Genomic DNA, 18473 nt, shown 5'->3' with positions numbered 1-18473 from the left:
TTAGCAAATATATACTGCCCAAATAGCCAACCACATAAATATCTGAGGGGGATTTTGAATGCTTTAATGGACTTTAAATCAGGACATGTAATACTAGCAGGAGATTTCAACCTCTCAATGGACTATCAATTGGATAGTACGTCCGGGGCTCAGAGGCGAAATATTAAACAGCTTAGAATATTAAGAAAAAAAATGAATAGCTACTGTTTAATAGATCCTTGGAGGATTACAAATCCAAATAAAAGGGACTACACCTACTATTCTTCCGTGCATGGAACATACTCAAGACTGGACTATATAATGGTAGACCACGAGTTACTGGAAGATGTAGTTAAAACTTCAATAGGGGTAACTACAATCTCAGATCATGCTCCCGTAACGGTGAAAATTAGATTTAAAGAAATAGAGCAAAGAAAAGGATCATGGAACTTAAATGAAGAACTTATAGAGGATATAGAGGTAAACAACACAGTGAGAACGGATTTGGATCAATATTTCACCCTTAATAATACACCTGAAGTAAGGGTAGCTACTGTATGGGAGGCCCATAAGGCATACATCAGAGGGAAACTAATCTCAATAGGAGCAGGGAAAAAAAAGATAAGAAAATTAAATATGAAAAAATTAACAACTGAGCTATCCGAACTGGAGCAAATGCATAAAGAGCGAGGAGAAAATGAAATATACCAAGAAATTGTTATAAAGAGGACCCAGCTTAGAGAACTGATGAATGTTGAAACAAGAGACATATTTAAAAATGTTAGAAAGGAGAGGTATAAATGGGGGAATAAACCAGGGAAACATTTAGCTAGAATATCTAGGGAAAAAAAAATAAAAAATTACATAGAAAAAATAAAAAACCAAGACGGCCTTATGAAATATAAGACGTCTGAAATCGCGGAATCCTTTCGGACTTTTTATAGCTCATTATATTCAATAAGAACCAAGGAAACCCAAGAGCAAGAAAATATGAGAAAAAGGAAAATCAGGGAATACTTAGAAGAATTGAAATTACCTAAAATTTCCCAAAACGACATTGAATCTTTAGAGGCCCCAATAACTCAAGATGAGTTATACAGAGCCTTCCGGGAAACACCGTGCGGTAAGAGCCCAGGCCCCGATGGCCTGCCGATTAAATATTACAAAACATTTAAAGAACTCTTGGTCCCAGAGATGTGTAACTATTTTAACAAAATAGGAGAGGAAGAGGAAATAAGAAAAGAATCTCTATTGGCAAATATTTCTATTATCCCTAAAACGGGAAAAGATGGAACGTTGTGCTCCAGCTATCGACCAATAGCATTGTTAAACGCAGACCTGAAAGTATACGCGAAAATATTAGCAACTAGGATAAAAAGTTTAATGCCGCAATTAATAAACCCAGACCAGGCGGGCTTTGTAGCAGGTAGAGAAGGAAGAGATAACAGTATAAGGACTCTCTTACTGTTACAACAAGATCCAAAAAAGAAACCCCCAGTCGTACTCATGTCCTTAGACGCCGAAAAAGCATTTGACCGAGTCGACTGGGGGTTTATGATGGAAACTTTACAAAATATAGGCTTGGGACCAAGGTTCATGAAATGGGTAAAGAACTTGTACAGCCACCCGACGGCAAGGGTGAAGGTCAATGGGAGTGTGTCGTCTGTGTTCAACATGGAAAACGGAACCAGACAGGGGTGCCCGCTCTCGCCTCTCCTATATGTAATAGCTTTGGAACCGTTGTTAGCAAAAATCCGGGGAAACCCGGGGATAGGAGGGGTGAGAGTGGGAGATGAAGAACACAAGGTGGCGGCGTATGCAGACGACATACTCCTATATCTGACCAAACCTAGAGTCTCTCTCCCTAACGTTATAAAGGAAATAAAAAGATACGGTGAACTTTCAAACTTTAAAATAAACCCGATAAAAACAGTAATTTTGAATCTGGGGATAGAAAAAAAAGAAGCAGAAGAACTACAGAAAGAGTTTCCATTTACATGGGAAAAAGAAGCTATAACGTACTTGGGTATAAAAATTACACCTACAGTTGAAAAACTCTACTCGGCCAATTTTGTCCCCCTAATCAACGACATTAACCAAGACTTGAAAAATCTGGCAAAAAAACATATTTCCTGGATAGGTAAGATTAACGCGTTTAAAATGATGATATTACCGAAGATAACATACAAACTTCAAATGCTCCCAATAAAAATACCGCAAAGCTTCTTTAAAGTAATTAAAACAGTAATTTTGAAATATATATCGGCAGGTAAAAAGGCTAGATTAAGCTACTCATTGCTGAGCATGAAAAAAAAAGGAGGGGGGTTGGGGCTCCCCGATATAAAAAGATATTATTTTGCTGTAAACTTAGCCAGGCTGGTAGAATGGACAAACGCACACACAAAAAAAAAATGGGTACGTATGGAAGAAATATTAAGTAGGACACAATTAAATAGAAATGTATGGATACCACCGAAAATGAGGGAATTGAGCACGAACACACATAACATAACTAGGAACGTATTTAGAATATGGGACACAATATTTAGACGGGAAAAATGGGAGTATAACTCCCCATTAATCCCACTAGCAGGCACAAATTTTTTTCCACCAGGTAATGGAACACGTTTTGGAAAGCACCTAGGGGAGGAAAAATTAAAAGATATTGTAACACAGGGAAAAATTAAATTAAGACAAGAGATAAAAATAGGGGAAGGGGAACAAAGCATAAGTGAATGGGAGTATCTGCAGTTAAAACACTTTGTGAGTTCACTACCACAACCAATTAGGGAAGATAAGACACTATACCCAATAGAAAAAATATGCAGCACGGATGAGCCCCTGACACACGGTATATCAAAGGCATATGGGATATTAACAGAACTTGAGACTCAGGAAGCACTGCCCTTTTTAGAAAAATGGGAAAACGATATCGGTAAAAAAATTGATAAAACACAAATGATAGGTGCAGTATATAATCATGCCGCGGACATTACCACCATAGAAGCAAATTACAAATTAATGGTGCGATGGCACCTGACCCCATCAAGAATGAGTAAGATTCACCCAAGAAATTCAGAGCTATGCTGGAGAAACTGTAAACAAAAAGGAACAACTCTACATATATGGTGGGACTGCCCGAGAGTGCAGGAATATTGGAAAGAAATTTTGAAATATATTTCAGAAATAACAGGGGAGACGATTCTATGCAGCCCGCTGCCCTGTTTGTTTCACGGAACTGAAAAAACAAAAAAACAATATGGAATAACTCTGATACCAGTTTTGTTAAATGCAGCTAAGGCTCTGATCCCAAAAAATTGGCTACACCCAAAGAGGCCATCAATTAAAGAGTGGATAGAAAGGGTGGAATACATAGAAGAGATGGAGTATCTTGCCAGCAGAGAGACAGGAGAAGAGGACAAATACAGGGTGGTTTGGGAAAAATGGAAAGTGTTCAAATCCTCAGAAAAGTTTGTCCAGGGAAAGACAGAAGCAGATAGTTGAGAAACCATAAAGAAGATTGAATGACACACAGATCCGGGAGGGGGGGGGGAAAGGGGGGAAAAAAAAAAAAAAAAAAAAAAAAGGGGGGGAATTAAATTAGGGTATACTAGTAAGGAATATAGTCAGATTTGTTAAGCGGGAAAAGATCAATTAATAGCTTAAAAATGTCAAATCTGTAAAGCTTAAAAAAAAAAAAAAAAAAAAAAAAAAGAACTTAAACACACGAAAAGGAAAAAACCCACGAATGATGCGAAGCCGCAAGAGAGACGCTAAGGGCGGGCGAACCGTGAGCTAGCCTCTCGGCCATATGTGAGCAGAGTCTGACGTGAAAAAAAAAAAAAAAAAAAAAAAAAAAAAAAGGAAAAAAAAAAAAAAAAAAAAAAAAAAAAAGATGGAATAGCAATGTTAAAGTATGGCCGCCGTTCCCGCTTCGAGATTTTAAATGTTTACGTCGTTTGCGTAAGTCGTCCGCGAATAGCGATTCACGTCGTTTACGTCCACGTCGAAATCAATAGGCCTGTACGGCGTACTTAGCCGCAATGCGCACTGGGAAATGTAGGCGCCCGGCGCATGCGCAGTTGTAAAAGTATTGCAAAAACATAAGGTCAAGCCTTATTAACATAAAACAAGCCCCTCTTACACACATTTGAATTCGGCGCCCTTACGCCCGCCCGCTTTAGGCTACGCCGCCGTAACATAGCAGGCAAGTACATTGTGAATTATGTACTTGCCTAGCTAACTTACGGCGGCGTAGCCTAAACACGCTAAGCTACGCCGCCGCAAGTTTGCACCTATCTATGTGAATCTACCTAAAAGTTTTTCCCGACGTGATTCCTCTCCAGCCTGACTTGCATACACACGTTCATGCAAAAAAACGTCCGATAAAAGCGCGGTCATGAGCCAGTGGTTGAAAACATGGCAGAACATGATGATGAAAATTGACACCATCCCAAAATATACGGAGGAGTCTCTCCTGAACGCGCATTTCCTTCTGACAATATATGAGCAGATGTTCAGTTAATGGGGTTTGCTTACAGGGCGCGTCACGAGGAGGCTAATTAGCATTTTATAATTGGGAAAAACCCGTAGGGAAGGGTGAAGAGAAAGACGATTGTGCGGGAGAAGCAGCATGCGACTCGGTATATAGATTAGAGATCGCCGTCATGGCGGCACGCTTCATGAAATACAACGACTATAGTTTCCCTTGTATCCCCCTTTGTGTGATAATTGTGATGGTTGCTAAATGGTGATAAAGACCTTGTCATCATTACACTGCTAGATAATATAATCCCCGTACATCCTCTCCGTAACCAGCGCCAGTTCACACCTGGCTCCGCCCACCTGGCAAAGGGGATGATCTATGCAGGACTGCAAAATTCATTAAAGTGCTATACATTGTTTCCTATGGGCCAGATTCTCATAAATTAACGTTGCTCCTGGGCAGCGTAATGTATGTGCTGTACGCTACACCGCTGCAGGTTTACATCCTGATTCTCAGAACACTCACCTGTAAACTTGCGGCGGTGTATCGTTAATTCGCTCGGTGCAAGCCCGCCCAATTCAAATGGGGCGGGCACCATTTAAATTGGGCGCGCTCCCGCGCCGAGCGTACTGCGCATACTCCGTCGGGTAAATTACCCGACGTGCATTGCGCTAAATGACGTCGCCCCGACGTCATTTGCTTAGACGTTTACGTAAATGGCGTCCAGCGCCATTCACGGACGTCTTGCGCAAACGACGTATTTTTTTTAAACTTTGACGCGGGAACGACGGCCATAGTTAACATTGGTTGCCCCTGCTAATAGCAGGGGCAACCTTACGCGTCGCGTACGCTACGGAAACGACGTAAATTCTCAGCGTCGGACGCGCGTAGGTTCGGGAATCTCGCGTACTTACCTCATTTGCATAGACGACGGGGAAAACGACGATGCGACACCTAGCGGCGGGAAAAAAAATTACTTTTAAGATCTGACAGCGTAACAGCCTTACGCATGTCAGATCTAATGGTTATCTATGCGCAACTGATTCTAAGAATCAGTCGCATAGATACCCGGGGCCAGATGAGGAGTTACGACGGCGCTAATGGTGTTGCGCCGTCGTAACGCCTTTGAGAATCTGGCCCTATATTTTTTATCCTAAAAAATATTTATGTATCATTAAAGGGGTTGTAAAGGTTCGTTTTACTTACCTTTTTTCCTTCGATTTCCCTTCTTAATGTTTTTTTCCTTTGTCTGAATTTCTCACTTCCTGTTTCTCCTCAGTAAGCTTGCCCCCATCATCCAAGCTGTCCTGTCGGCCATAACAGCTTACTGAGGAGGAACAGGAAGTGAGAAATTCAGACAAAGAAAACAAAGGGGAAAAAAACATTTAGAAGGGAAATTGAAAGAAAAGTTAAGTGAACCATTGAGGGAACCATGAATGCCGACATGTACTGTGACCTACTGAAGCAGAGCATGATCCCCCTCCCTTCAGAGACTGGACCGCAGGGCAGTATTCCAACATGATAACGACCCCAAATACACCTCCAAGACCACCACTGCCTTGCTAAAGAAGCTGAGGGTAAAGGTGATTAGTTCACCAGCCCTCATCTCTATTCAGCTTTTGGTAAATTGTGCAGATCTGAGTCTTGCCCTCTAGCTGTCCTGCTGTGTGTAATCCTTCTCTTTCTCTTGCCTGCTGCTGGCTAGAGGTTCCAGGTAATTCTTCTTTCTTTCAGTTTTCCTCCATCTCGATCCGCCCGCTGATTGCTCTCACATCTGAATGTCGTCAATGTATCTCACCCATCACAGCTATGCAGACCTTACAAATCATTACATTGTAGCCATAATGACCCTGCCTCCTAGTGGGCAGTGTGGGAATCTGCAGGAGGTGCCGGTCTGTGATAAGAGCACAGTCCTTCCTCTCGGTGACCTTGTCCCCGCCTCTGCAGATCCCTTACTCTCATGTGGGATGGGTGACAGACTGGCGTTTTTCTTATTCACAGTTCTTTGTTTCAGACCGCCTGTTAGTAGGGCCCTACCGCAGCCGGAAAAACTTCAGACCAACAATGTGGGGAAAAAGAAGAGACCCATCGAGGTAAGAAATCAGAAGTATGAAAACCCTGTAGGGGGAACTTTTGTTGTCTACCAGACGGGGTGACGGATTCAATTTGATTGGGACCCCAATGCACTAAGGCAGGGGGCTCCAAACTTCTTAGTTTGAGGACCACTTTATACATTTTATAAATATTTCTGGGCTGAAATAAAATGTTTCATAATCATTCCATCAGGGTCCCCATCAGAGCCCCCCCTTATATCAAAGTCCCTATCAGAACCCCCATTACATCAGAGCCCTACCCCTTACATCTGATTCCTCATCAGAATCCTCCCTTACATCGGGGTCCCCAACAGAGCCCCCCCTTATATCAAATTCCTCATCAGAACCCTTCCTTGCATCAGGGTCCCCATCACAGCTCCCCTTTCCTACATTTAAGTCCCTGTCAGAGAGCCCCCCCATAAATCAGGGTCCCCATCAGAGCCCCCTTTACATCGTAATCCCCCTTACATCAGGGTCCCTATCAGAGTCGCCCCTTACATCAAGGTCATCATCAAAGCATTCCCCTACATCACGGTCCTCATCAGAGCCCCTCCTTACATCAGGGTCCTTACCTAAGATTTGCCCCTTACATCAGGGTCCCCTATCAGAGTCAACCCTTACGTTGGGGTCATCATCAGAGCCTCTCCCCAACATCAGAGCCCCCCTTACATCAAGGTCACCATCAGTCACCCTTACATTAGGGTCCCTATCAGAACCCCCATCACACTCCCCCTTTACATTTGAGTCCCTATCGAAGACCTCACTTACATCAAGGCCACCATCAGAGTCACCCTTACATTAGGGTCCCCATCAGAGCCTCCATTACATCAGAGCCCCCCTTACGTCAGGGTCCCCATCAGAACCCCCATCACACTCCCCCCTTGAATTCGATTTCCTATCAAAGACCTCACTTACATCAAGGTCACCATCAGTCACCCTTACATTAGGGTCCCCATCAGAACCCCCATCACACTCCCCCTTTACATTTGAGTCCCTATCGAAGACCTCACTTACATCAAGGCCACCATCAGTCACCCTTACATTAGGGTCCCCATCAGAACCCCCATCACATCAGAGTCCCCCCTTCCATCAGGGTCCCTATCAGAGCCTCCATTACATCAAAGTCCCCATCAGGACCCCCATTGCATAAGAGTCCCCCCTTGCATCAGGGTCCCCATCACAGCCCCCCTTACATTTGAGTCCCTATCAGAGACCCCCCCCCGCCCCCCTGTACATCAGAGTACCCATCAGAATCCCTGCATACATCAGGGTTCCCATCATAGTCGGCCCTTACATCAAAGCCATCACCAGAGGAGCCTCCCATAATGCTGGAATGAACCCGTTATTGGTTGCTAGGGTGCTGGCGGGGGGTGCTACACTGAAGACTGCAGGGTTGAGGGTTGGAAGCAGAAACCTTCGGTAGCTTCTACTGACCTAATTCTCAAGCTATGCACGTTGAGGATATTCCACTGACCCCAGCTGTGGGTCATATAAAATCCTATGGCAGCAGACCATGGTTGGGAGACCCCTACACTAAGGCAACACACCTGCATTTTGGTGCTTTGCCAAAAATGATGCATGTCAGATTTGCAATACATTAGGGTACATTGGCAGCCTATTCCTTTCAATGGGCTTCCTTAACTCCATGCATGTTAACACACCCCAAAAATGTAAATTGGCCCCTGAGGCCTTTTAGTCAGGATTATTTTGATGCTGCACCTTTAAACCCAACACATTCTAATGGGTGAAGCTTTGCTCTGTCACTGATTCTTCCTTGTCATTTTCCCCTCCAGGATTTGGTCCTGGAACTGGTGTTCGGTTATCGGGGTAAAGACTGCAGAAACAACGTTCACTATTTAAATGATGGTGCTGATATCCTGTACCACGCTGCCTCCATTGGGATCCTGTATAATGTCGCTACAGGTAAGCAACCTGTGCACTGCGTGCTTTGGCGAGGGGTCGGACACATGACTTCAGGAAACAAATCAAAAGAAGCCAAACATCCGCCATGTCCTTTTCTCAAAACCTTTTAATAAGCTTTAATGCAGCATGGATACCTTCACAAAGCCAAGCCCATGTACATAGCTATCCAATGTACCATGCTCCTTTTACTCCTACTACTATACATATTTACCTAGCAGGGGTCCTTGACTCCCACGTTGGGGCAAAATTTGAGGTAGAAGGAGAAAAGTCTTGTGGAGAGCTAGGTGCTTATGCTCCTTCTACTCATTGTTTCCCAATAGGGACTTCGTCAAAGAGTATTTGGCCAAGCCCATGTTGGGGAGAAATGTGTCAGAGGAGAAGGAGTTACTGGATGCGTTTGGGCTCCTTCTACCCAAACACTTTGTAACCCATTAGGGACTTAGTCAAAGAGTTTTTTTTTTGCTCAGCCCCGGTTGAGAAATGCGTCAGAGGAGAAGGAGCAGGATCTGGTGGAGAGCTATGTATTTGTGCTCCTTCTACCCCAACGCATTGTTACTCAACAGGGGCTTAGTCAAAGAGTCTTTGACTTGAGCCCCTTTTGGGGAAAAATGCATAGGAGTGTCAAGAGCAATGTTCGGTGGAGAGCTATATGTGTCAGGTCACCCGTGGCCAGGTGACAAGTGCACCCCGTTGGGGTCAGGGATGCACCACAGGGTAGTGAACCCTATAGCCGACTGCTGCTAGCAGAGAGGAAGCGTGAACCCAAGATCACCCAGGGCGTGGAGTCTAAGACCCAGTTTTGTGTTCACCAGAGCCTCTAGTGGTGAGGATGGCCTTGGCCGCAACTGGATCCAGGTCGCGAACCCCGGGATTCCCTAGGTCACACTCCGCAGGGAGAGAGTGGAAGCAGCCAGCAGAGTAGAAGGGGTTTGGTTGGGAGCTATATTCTTGCGCTCCTTCTCGTTGTTATCCAATAGGGGCTTAGTCAGAGAGTGTTTGGCTAAGCCCCTGTTGGAGAAAAATGTGTTCGGGGAGGTGGAGTAATGTTTGAAGAGCCATGTGCTTGTGCTCCTTCTACTCTGACACATTGTTATCCATTAGGGGCTTAATCGAAGAGTGTTTGGCTAAGCCCCTGTTGGGGTAAAATGTGAGGGAGAAGGAGAAAAGTCTGGTGGAGAGATAAGGTGCTTATGCTCCTTCTACTCGGACATGTGGTTACCCATTGGGGGCTTAGTCAAAGAATCTTTGACGAAGTCTCTTTTGGGGAGAAAAGCTTTGGAGTGGCAAGAGCAATGTCTGGTGGAGAGCCATGTGCTTGTGCTCCTTTTCTGACAAGTTGTTACCCATTAGGAGCTTAGTCGAAGTGTCTTTGATTAAGCCCCTGTTAATGGGAAGTGCATTGGAGGAGAAGGAGCAGGGTCTGGTTGAGAGTTAAATGCTTGTGCTCCTTCTCTGGCGGCAGTTGATTGGGCACACTGGCGGCAATTGATGGGGCACACTGGCGGCAATTGATGGGGCACACTGGCGGCAATTGATGGGGCACACTGGCGGCAATTGGTGGGGCACACTGGCGGCAATTGGTGGGGCACACTGGCGGCAATTGGTGGGGCACACTGGCGGCAATTGGTGGGGCACACTGGCGGCAAATGGTGGGGCACACTGGCGGCAAATGGTGGGGCACACTGGCGGCAATTGGTGGGGCACACTGGTGGCAATTGGTGGGGCACACTGGTGGCAATTGGTGGGGCACACTGGCGGCAATTGGTGGGGCACACTGGCGGCAATTGGTGGGGCATAGTAGTGGCAATTGATGGGACACACTGGCGGCAATTGATGGGGCACACTGGTGGCAATTAATGGGGCACACTGGCGGCAATTAATGGGGCATAGTAGTGGCAATTGATGGGGCACACTGGCGGCAATTGATGGGCACAGTGGTGGCAATTGATGGGGCACACTGGCAGCAATTGATGGGGCACACTGGCAGCAATTGATGGGTACAGTAGCGGCATTTGATGGCACAGTGGTGGCAATTTATGGGCACAGTGGCTGCGCTTGATGATTTTTTTTTTCAGTTTGTTTGCGCCCCCCCTAAAATTTTGAGCACCAGCCGCCACTGATCAGTACAGTGGCTCAGTGGTCAGCACTGGGGTTCCTGTTTAAAAGAACCACTTCACCTAAAAGGGATGGGGGTGAATTGATCTATTCAGCAGACAAGGACGTACTCCCCAGGGCTTTAGAACGTTGTCGATTAGTCTGATCGATCTGAGAGTTCTAGAAAGACATAAGGGTTTTCCTGTGCTTAGCTCAGCCTGTAATGTTCAGAGTGACCTGTGACAAATCGGGGTCTTTCTCTTTTCTGCAGGATCTCAGAGTTTTTACCAAGAACACACAGATGACATCTTGTGCCTCACCGTGAACCAACACCCAAAGTTCACCAACATTGTGGCAACTGGCCAAGTAGGTATGTTTGTACATACAGATCAGTCTAACCTGAGCAGAGCCACCCGGTGCCAGAGGGGGGTATATGGAGGATTGGAGGGGGGGGGGGGGCTATTGGGAAATAACTGACTATTGTCACATCTACAGTTATGAGATTAAATACTGACTGTGCCATAAACCTTTAATTAAATTTGCAAAAAAATTCCCGAATTGTCACAATTATACCTCCAACAGTATCGGTTTTCAGAAAAGCTCTTCCTTCGCTGTTCTTGAGCTCCAGTCTGTGACTTGGGCTGAGATGATGTCATCAGTCTGCTGCAGACAGAAGGAAGCATTTCCTTAGTCTCCCTTCCCCAAGTGATCAATATCTATGATGCTAGACCTAGTTTAATGCAGCCCCCCCTCCGCGGCTTTCAGTTCCTTTCCATTCACTCTCTCACCGCTCTGTTCAGCTGCTGGAAGAATCCGTGTGGAGCGAAGGTAAGGTGGGTATAATAGTGGCTGGGGGCCCAGTATTCGGAAGAACCAGTTGCTTTGCCCTGCATAACCAAAGAACAGGTACACTTTAAAGCTTTACTCTGGGCAGAGATGGTAGACACTTCTTATTACAGCTCTGTAATTATGAATACATCATTCAATGCATTTTTTTTTAAATGCAAGCTGTGCGAGTTCCTGCATGTGTCCCGGTATCTGGCTTTTGCAGTCCCTCTACAGCAGGAATATGCAATTAGCGGGCCTCCATCTGTTACAGAACTACAAATCCCATCATGCCTCTGGGCATCACGATGGAGGCTGTCAGAGTCTTGCTATGCCGCATGGGACTTGTAGTTCTGCAACAGCTGGAGGTCCGCTAATTGCCTATCCCTGCTCTACAGCAAGGCTGGAGTGTGAGAAGAAGAAGCAGTGCAAGGAGCCAATCAGCTCATGTGCTGATAATGGGCGTGCGGATAGGAGAAGAGAGAAAAGTGATGGACTTAAAGTGGAGGTTCACCCGGAAAAAGAGATTTTTAATACAGCTTACCTGTAACATCTTTTTCTTGGAGTACATCACGGGACACAGAGCGGCATTCATTACTATATGGGTTATATGGAGTACCTTCAGGTGTAGACACTGGCAATCTCAAACAGGAAATGCCCCTCCCTATATAACCCCCTCCCATAGGAGGAGTACCTCAGTTTTGTAGCAAGCAGTATGCCTCCCAAAATGGTCCTCAAAAAAGAGGGGTGGGAGCTCTGTGTCCCGTGATGTACTCCAAGAAAAAGATTTTACAGGTAAGCTGTATTAAAAATCTCTTTTTCTTTATCGTACATCACGGGACACAGAGCGGCATTCATTACTATATGGGATGTCCCAAAGCAATGCTTACAATGAGGGGAGGGAGAACATCTCCAAGACAAAAGGATTTAATTTAGAGATATACTCAAATCATAATAAATCCAACTTAGTTGAGAAAAATAAAATTTTTAAATTTAACTCGAACAAGAGGAGCCCCCGGAATCCGAGGGTCTCAAACTGCAGCCTGCAGCACTGCCTGCCCGAAGGCAGTATCAGTATTCCTTCTTACGTCCAACTTGTAGAATTTTGTAAACGTGTGGACAGAAGACCAGCTTGCCGGCTTGCAAACTTGAGCCATAGAGATCTGGTGGTGTGCTGCCCAGGAGGCGCCCATGGCTCTAGTAGAATGAGCCTTTAATGATACTGGAGGAGGCAACCCTTTCAAGCCGTAGGCCTGAGTGATTAATTGCTTAATCCACCTAGAAATGGTGGACTTTGCAGCTGCCTGCCCCTTCTTGGGCCCATCCGGTAGAATGAACAGCACATCTGTCTTCCGGATCTTCTTTGTAGCTTTAAGATAGGCCTTCATGGCCCTGACAATATCCAAGGTATGCAGCAACCCTTCCTTTCTGGAAGTAGGTTTAGGGAAGAAGGATGGTAATACCAAATCCTGGTTCAAATGAAAACTGGATATGACCTTCGGAAGGAAGGAAGGATGAGGGCGGAGAACGACCCTGTCCTTATGAAAAACAAGATATGGTTCCTTACAGGATAAGGCTGCCAGCTCCGAAACTCTTCTTGCGGAAACTATGGCAACCAAAAATACTAACTTCCTTGTCAGTAGAACCAAAGGAATATCAGCCAACGGCTCAAACGGTTGTTTCTGTAAACTTGACAGAACAAGATTTAAATCCCACGGACAAAGCGGGGATTTAACTGGAGGTCTAATACGTAAGACCCCTTGAAGGAAGGTCTTAACCAGCGAGTGGGTGGCCAGCGGCCGCTGAAACCACACTGACAGAGCAGAAATCTGTCCTTTGATTGTGCTTAATGCCAATCCTTTATCCACTCCTAGCTGGAGAAAACTTAATACTCTATCGATGGTAAATTTGCGAGAAAGCCATCGCTTGGACTCACACCAGCCTACATAGGCCTTCCAGACCCTGTAATAAATCACCCTAGAGACCGGTTTCCTGGCTCTGATTAGGGTAGAGATTACTTTCTGAGACAGACCTCTACCCCTGAGAATCAGGGATTCAGCTTCCAGGCCGTCAAATTTAGATGCCGTAAGGCAGGGTGGAGGATCGGACCTTGTGATAGCAGGTCTGGCCGTAGAGGAAGAGTCCAAGGGTCTCCCACTACCATCCTTAAGATTAGTGAGTACCATGCCCTTCTGGGCCATGCTGGAGCTACCAGGATGACTGGTATGTGCTCCACCCGGATCCTGCGCAGCAGGCGGGGTAGTAACTGGAGCGGGGGAAACGCATAAAGAAGTTTGAACTGATGCCAAGGGCAAACCAACGCATCGGTTCCGCAGGCCATCGGATCCCTTGAGCGGGACATGAACCTGTCTAGTTTCTTGTTGAGTCTCGATGCCATGATATCCACGTCCGGCACTCCCCATCTTTGGCAGAGTGCTTGAAAGACTAGTGGATGCAGAGACCATTCCCCCGGCCATAGAGTCTGGCGGCTTAAGAAGTCCGCCTGAAAGTTGTCCACTCCTGGAATGAATATTGCCGATATGCAGGGCACATGAGCCTCTGCCCATAGAAGAATCAAGCTCACCTCTCTCTGAGCGGCTTGACTCCTGGTTCCCCCTTGGTGATTTATGTATGCCACGGCCGTGGCATTGTCTGATTGAATTCTCACCGGGAACCCCTGCAATTTTGACGTCCAAGCCCTGAGGGCTAGTCGAGCAGCTCTGAGCTCCAAGATGTTGATGGGCAACTGCTTCTCTGGCTTTGCCCAAGTACCTTGGCGAGTGCAACCATCCAAAATTGCTCCCCAGCCCGTCAGGCTGGCGTCTGTGGTCACTATCTTCCAAGCCACTGGGCTGAAAGACCTCCCCTTCAGTAGATTCTGAGGGTCTAACCACCAACACAGACTTTGTCGGACTCTTGATGAGAGCGGCAACGGGATATCCAAGGCCTGTGGCCTTCTGCTCCATGCTGACAGGATGGCTGCCTGTAGGATGCGAGTGTGGCTCTGGGCGTATGGTACCGCCTCGAATGTGGCCACCATCTTGCCTAGTAACCTCATACATAGGCGAATAGTCGGTTCTTTCTTGCTTAGAACCAGTAGGATTAATTCCTTGATGGCTTTTACCTTCCTCAGAGGTAGGAACACTCCTTGTTGTTCTGTGTCTAATCTCATGCCGAGATATTCCAACTGCTTTGTGGGCTGGAAAGCTGACTTTTCTCGATTTAGGACCCAGCCGAACCTCTCGAGGTATTGGACCGTGAGGGCCACTGCTCGCTCCAAGCCGGGAGACGAGTGATCTATGACTAGGAGGTCGTCCAGGTATGCTAGGATCGTGACCCCTTGGATCCTTAGTTTGGCTAGGATTGGAGCTAGGACCTTCGTGAACACCCGGGGGGCCGTAGCCAACCCGAAGGGAAGCGCCACGAATTGGAAGTGACGCGAAGCCACCATGAAGCGTAGATATCTTTGATGTGGCTGATAAATTGGAACATGAAGGTAGGCATCCTTTATGTCTATGGACGCCATGAAGTCGTCCTTCTGGAGTGTGGCAGCTGCTGACCGCACGGATTCCATCCGAAATGAGCGGATCTTTAGATATGCATTTACCATCTTTAGGTCCAAAATTGGCCTGACATCTCCATTGGATTTTGGGATGATGAATAGGTTGGAGTAGAAACCCAGCCCCTGTTCCAGGACTGGTACCTCTACTATTACTTCCTGGGAAAGTAGATGATCTAATGCCGATCTTAATGCGGCTCCCTTTTCCGGATCGTTTGGAATCCTCGACTTCTGGAAATGAGGAGGAGGAAACCTTAGGAAATCTAATTTGTAGCCTGTGGCCACGGAAGACCGTACCCACTCGTCGGGAATGCTGGCTTCCCAAATCTCTGAAAAGAGTCGCAGCCTTCCCCCCACCTTCGTGGGTGGGGGCGCCCCTTCATAAGGTTGGCTTGGGGGCTGGTTTTGCTGGTTTGCGAAACCACTGCCTTTTGCCTCTAACAGCCTGTCCTTGTGATCTGCTGTTGAAGCCGAAGTTTGCTTTTGCAGGAGGCCGTCGATACTGCTTGGCATTAGAGGGCCCCTGCCCAGGGGAATACTGTCGTTTAAACGCAGGTCCCTGAACCTTCTTCTTAGTTGGCAAGAGAGTACTCTTGCCGTTTGAAATGGTCTGAATGTATTTATCTAGGTCTTCTCCGAAGAGTCGTCCTCCATGGAAGGGGAACCCTACCAGGAGCTTCTTGCATGGGGGCTCAGCCTCCCAGCTTTTTAACCATAAGAGTCTTCTCATATGGATAAGGGATAACGATAAACGTGACGCTTGCTGGATAGAATCCTTGATTGCGTCTACCGTAAAACATATGGCCTTAGGGACATCCGAAAATTTTTCTGCCTGCTGGGCCGGAATAAGTTTAAGCATCTGCTTAAATTGATCCGATAATGCTTGAGCGACCCCAATCGCAGCCACAGCTGGCTGTACTACTGCCCCTGCAGTAGTGAAGGAGTTCTTAAGTAGTGCTTCCAAGCGCTTATCAACTGGATCCTTGAACACCTGTATGTTTTCTACAGGGCATGTTAACGATCTGTTAACACATGAGATGGCTGCGTCCACTGCAGGAGTAGCCCATCTTTTGGAAAAATTTTCTTCCATAGGATATAGGACAGAGAACCTTTTAGGTGGTAAGAAGATCTTATCTGGCTTGTTCCAATCTTGGAACAAAATTCCCTCTAATAGAGGATGGATCGGAAACACAGCATTGCTTTGAGGCGCCCTCAGTGAGCCCAAAGCTGAAACCGTCGATACCTGGAGATCTGGTACTAGCAAGTTGAATGTCCTATGGACCAAGTCCGACAATCCTTGAATCCACCAGCTCTCCCTCAGGGAGACTGCCCCAGACTCCTCTGTATCCGGGTCTTCGATCCCTGAACCTACTTGGTCCGTGTCCAAGAGGTCGTCCAATTCCCCTGAGGAAAGGACCTCCTCTTCTGAGGGTCCGCGCTCGGGCGACGGAGATCTATTCCGCTTACTGCCCCGCATAGCTGCGGATATCATTTTTCCCATGCTTTTCTGCATCTCTTTTAAAGAGGTGAGTAATACCTCCTCCGTGACCATCTTAGGGTTGGACTGACCCGCGTCAGCTCCAGCCCCAGATCCCGATGGCCCCAAGGCTCCCTGTAGGGAAAACAGCGGCATACCATGGTACAATACCGAGGTACACCTGCTACCTATTGGTATTTGGAACTATAAAAGTTAATTGTCCAAACACCTGTTTGGGGGATAAAAAAATGCTTCCTCTCCCCTAGATGACTTTTTTTTTTATTTTTTTTTTTTTTTTCGTTTTTGTTTCAAATCCAGGAAAGAAAAAACATTCTGTCCCCCTGAGTAGTATTGCAAAGAAAAACTATGAGATGGAAAAGAAACAGCCTATTTCTAGGCTTGACAAAACAGTCCTCTGAAGACTGCAATATCCTTTCTGGCCACTGTGTGTCCTCGGCGCCCCGTGCTGCCGCTCTGGTCTTTCTCCTCAGTTCCAAAGTATTGATGGAACAAACAAGGAAGGGCCGCCCCTTCCTTTAAGCCACTGACCCGCCCTTCCCCCCCAGCAACCTCAAACAGGAAATGCCCCTCCCGACAGGGGGAGGGGGGGGGGGATTTTGGGAGGAAGGGACCTCTCTGTTCCAGCCTGCAGCCTGGAACCATGAGGAGGTCAGCGTTTTGCCTGCTTGCAGGCTCTGAGGAGGAAGACTGAATGGAGCATCGCCTGGAGGCCTGCAGGTAAGCAAAGCTCTCTGACACACACATATATTTTTATATAACACAGGCCCCACTCAATGCTTTTCCAACACTACAAGGGAGGTCACATCTTATGGGGAATAATACATAGAGAGCCATCCTATCTTTATGATATGTGACTAGTTTGCCAGATGCAGCGCATAACTTTAGGCATGTCCCCTGTGACCCCCCAGAAAAAAACCTGCTAAGAACCAAGTTCCGCAAGTTTTCCCCTCACTTACCTGCTCCATGCCGCAGGACTTTGCCAAGCAAGAGGCCCAATCTTCCCCCATCTCCGTGGGGATGTCTAGACCTTCAGGCCCTGGGTTCCTATGAAGGATCCACTGTCCTGGGCCCATATAGCACCCTGGCAACAGAAAACTTTAGGTACCCAAAGGTTTCTAAGTTATGGGCCCAGGGTCCAGCTCTCTAAAAAGAAAAGCATTATGGGCTATACCCCAAGGGTTTGGGGTCCGGTTACTGACCACTTTAGCGCTGAGGCCTTTGGACAGAACCGGTTAGCTCACCTAATCCCAAGGATGCGGAGGCAAGCTAAACCATGACCAACACCTAAGACACTGGCGTAAAAACTGGTACTCCTCCTATGGGAGGGGGTTATATAGGGAGGGGCATTTCCTGTTTGAGATTGCCAGTGTCATCACCTGAAGGTACTCCATATAACCCATATAGTAATGAATGCCGCTCTGTGTCCCGTGATGTACGATAAAGAAATGTTAATTTTTAACATTAGATTGAGGCTCATTTTGTGAAGGGGAATTGGGTAGTTTTTTTTAAAATCGAAGCCGTACTTACCGTTTTAGAGAGCGATCTTTGCCGCTTCCGGGTATGGTCTTCGGGACTGGGCGTTCCTATTTGATTGACAGTTTTCCGACAGGCTTCCGACGGTGGCATCTATCGGGTCACGATTTTCCGAAAGTAGCCGAACGTCGGTGCGCAGGCGCCGTATAGAGCCGCACCGACGTTCGGCTTCTTTTCGGCTACTCGTGACGCGATATATGCGACCGTCGGAAGCCTGTCAATCAAATAGGAACGCCCAGTCCCGAAGACCATACCCGGAAGCGGCGGAGAAGATCGCTCTCTAAATCGGTAAATACTGCTTCGTTTTTAAAAATACTACCCGATTCCCCTTCACAAAATGAGCCTCAATCTAATGTTAAAAAAAAATAAATTTCGGGTGAACTCCCGCTTTAAGTCTGAGTTTATAGAAAGTGGGATGAGGGCATCTTGTGGCAGAAAAGAGGTACTGCAGGTGAAAGCTCTGATTTGAAAGTGTGAACATTG

General features: G+C 46.6%; 1 protein-coding gene across 6 annotated transcripts in view; it reads left to right on the top strand.

Moving 5' to 3' along the window:
- The window catches only part of EML5 (EMAP like 5), a 183841-nt gene that overhangs the window by 134835 nt on the left and 30533 nt on the right, over nt 1-18473 (top strand). For 3 of the 6 annotated variants that reach the window (XM_040333171.1, XM_040333170.1, XM_040333174.1), the window contains exons 29-32: nt 6171-6179; nt 6480-6558; nt 8352-8481; nt 10847-10945. In XM_040333171.1, coding sequence (XP_040189105.1) covers nt 6171-6179; nt 6480-6558; nt 8352-8481; nt 10847-10945 — 317 coding nt within the window. The remainder of the gene's footprint in view (nt 1-6170; nt 6180-6479; nt 6559-8351; nt 8482-10846; nt 10946-18473) is intronic. The other 3 variants (XM_040333173.1, XM_040333172.1, XM_040333176.1) reach the window with 2 other exon arrangements.

The sequence above is a fragment of the Rana temporaria genome, chromosome 13, assembly GCF_905171775.1.
Source record: "Rana temporaria chromosome 13, aRanTem1.1, whole genome shotgun sequence".
NCBI lineage: Eukaryota > Metazoa > Chordata > Amphibia > Anura > Ranidae > Rana > Rana temporaria.
The sequence above is the reverse complement of the archived record's forward strand: the minus strand, read 5'-3'. Positions and strand labels throughout refer to the sequence as shown.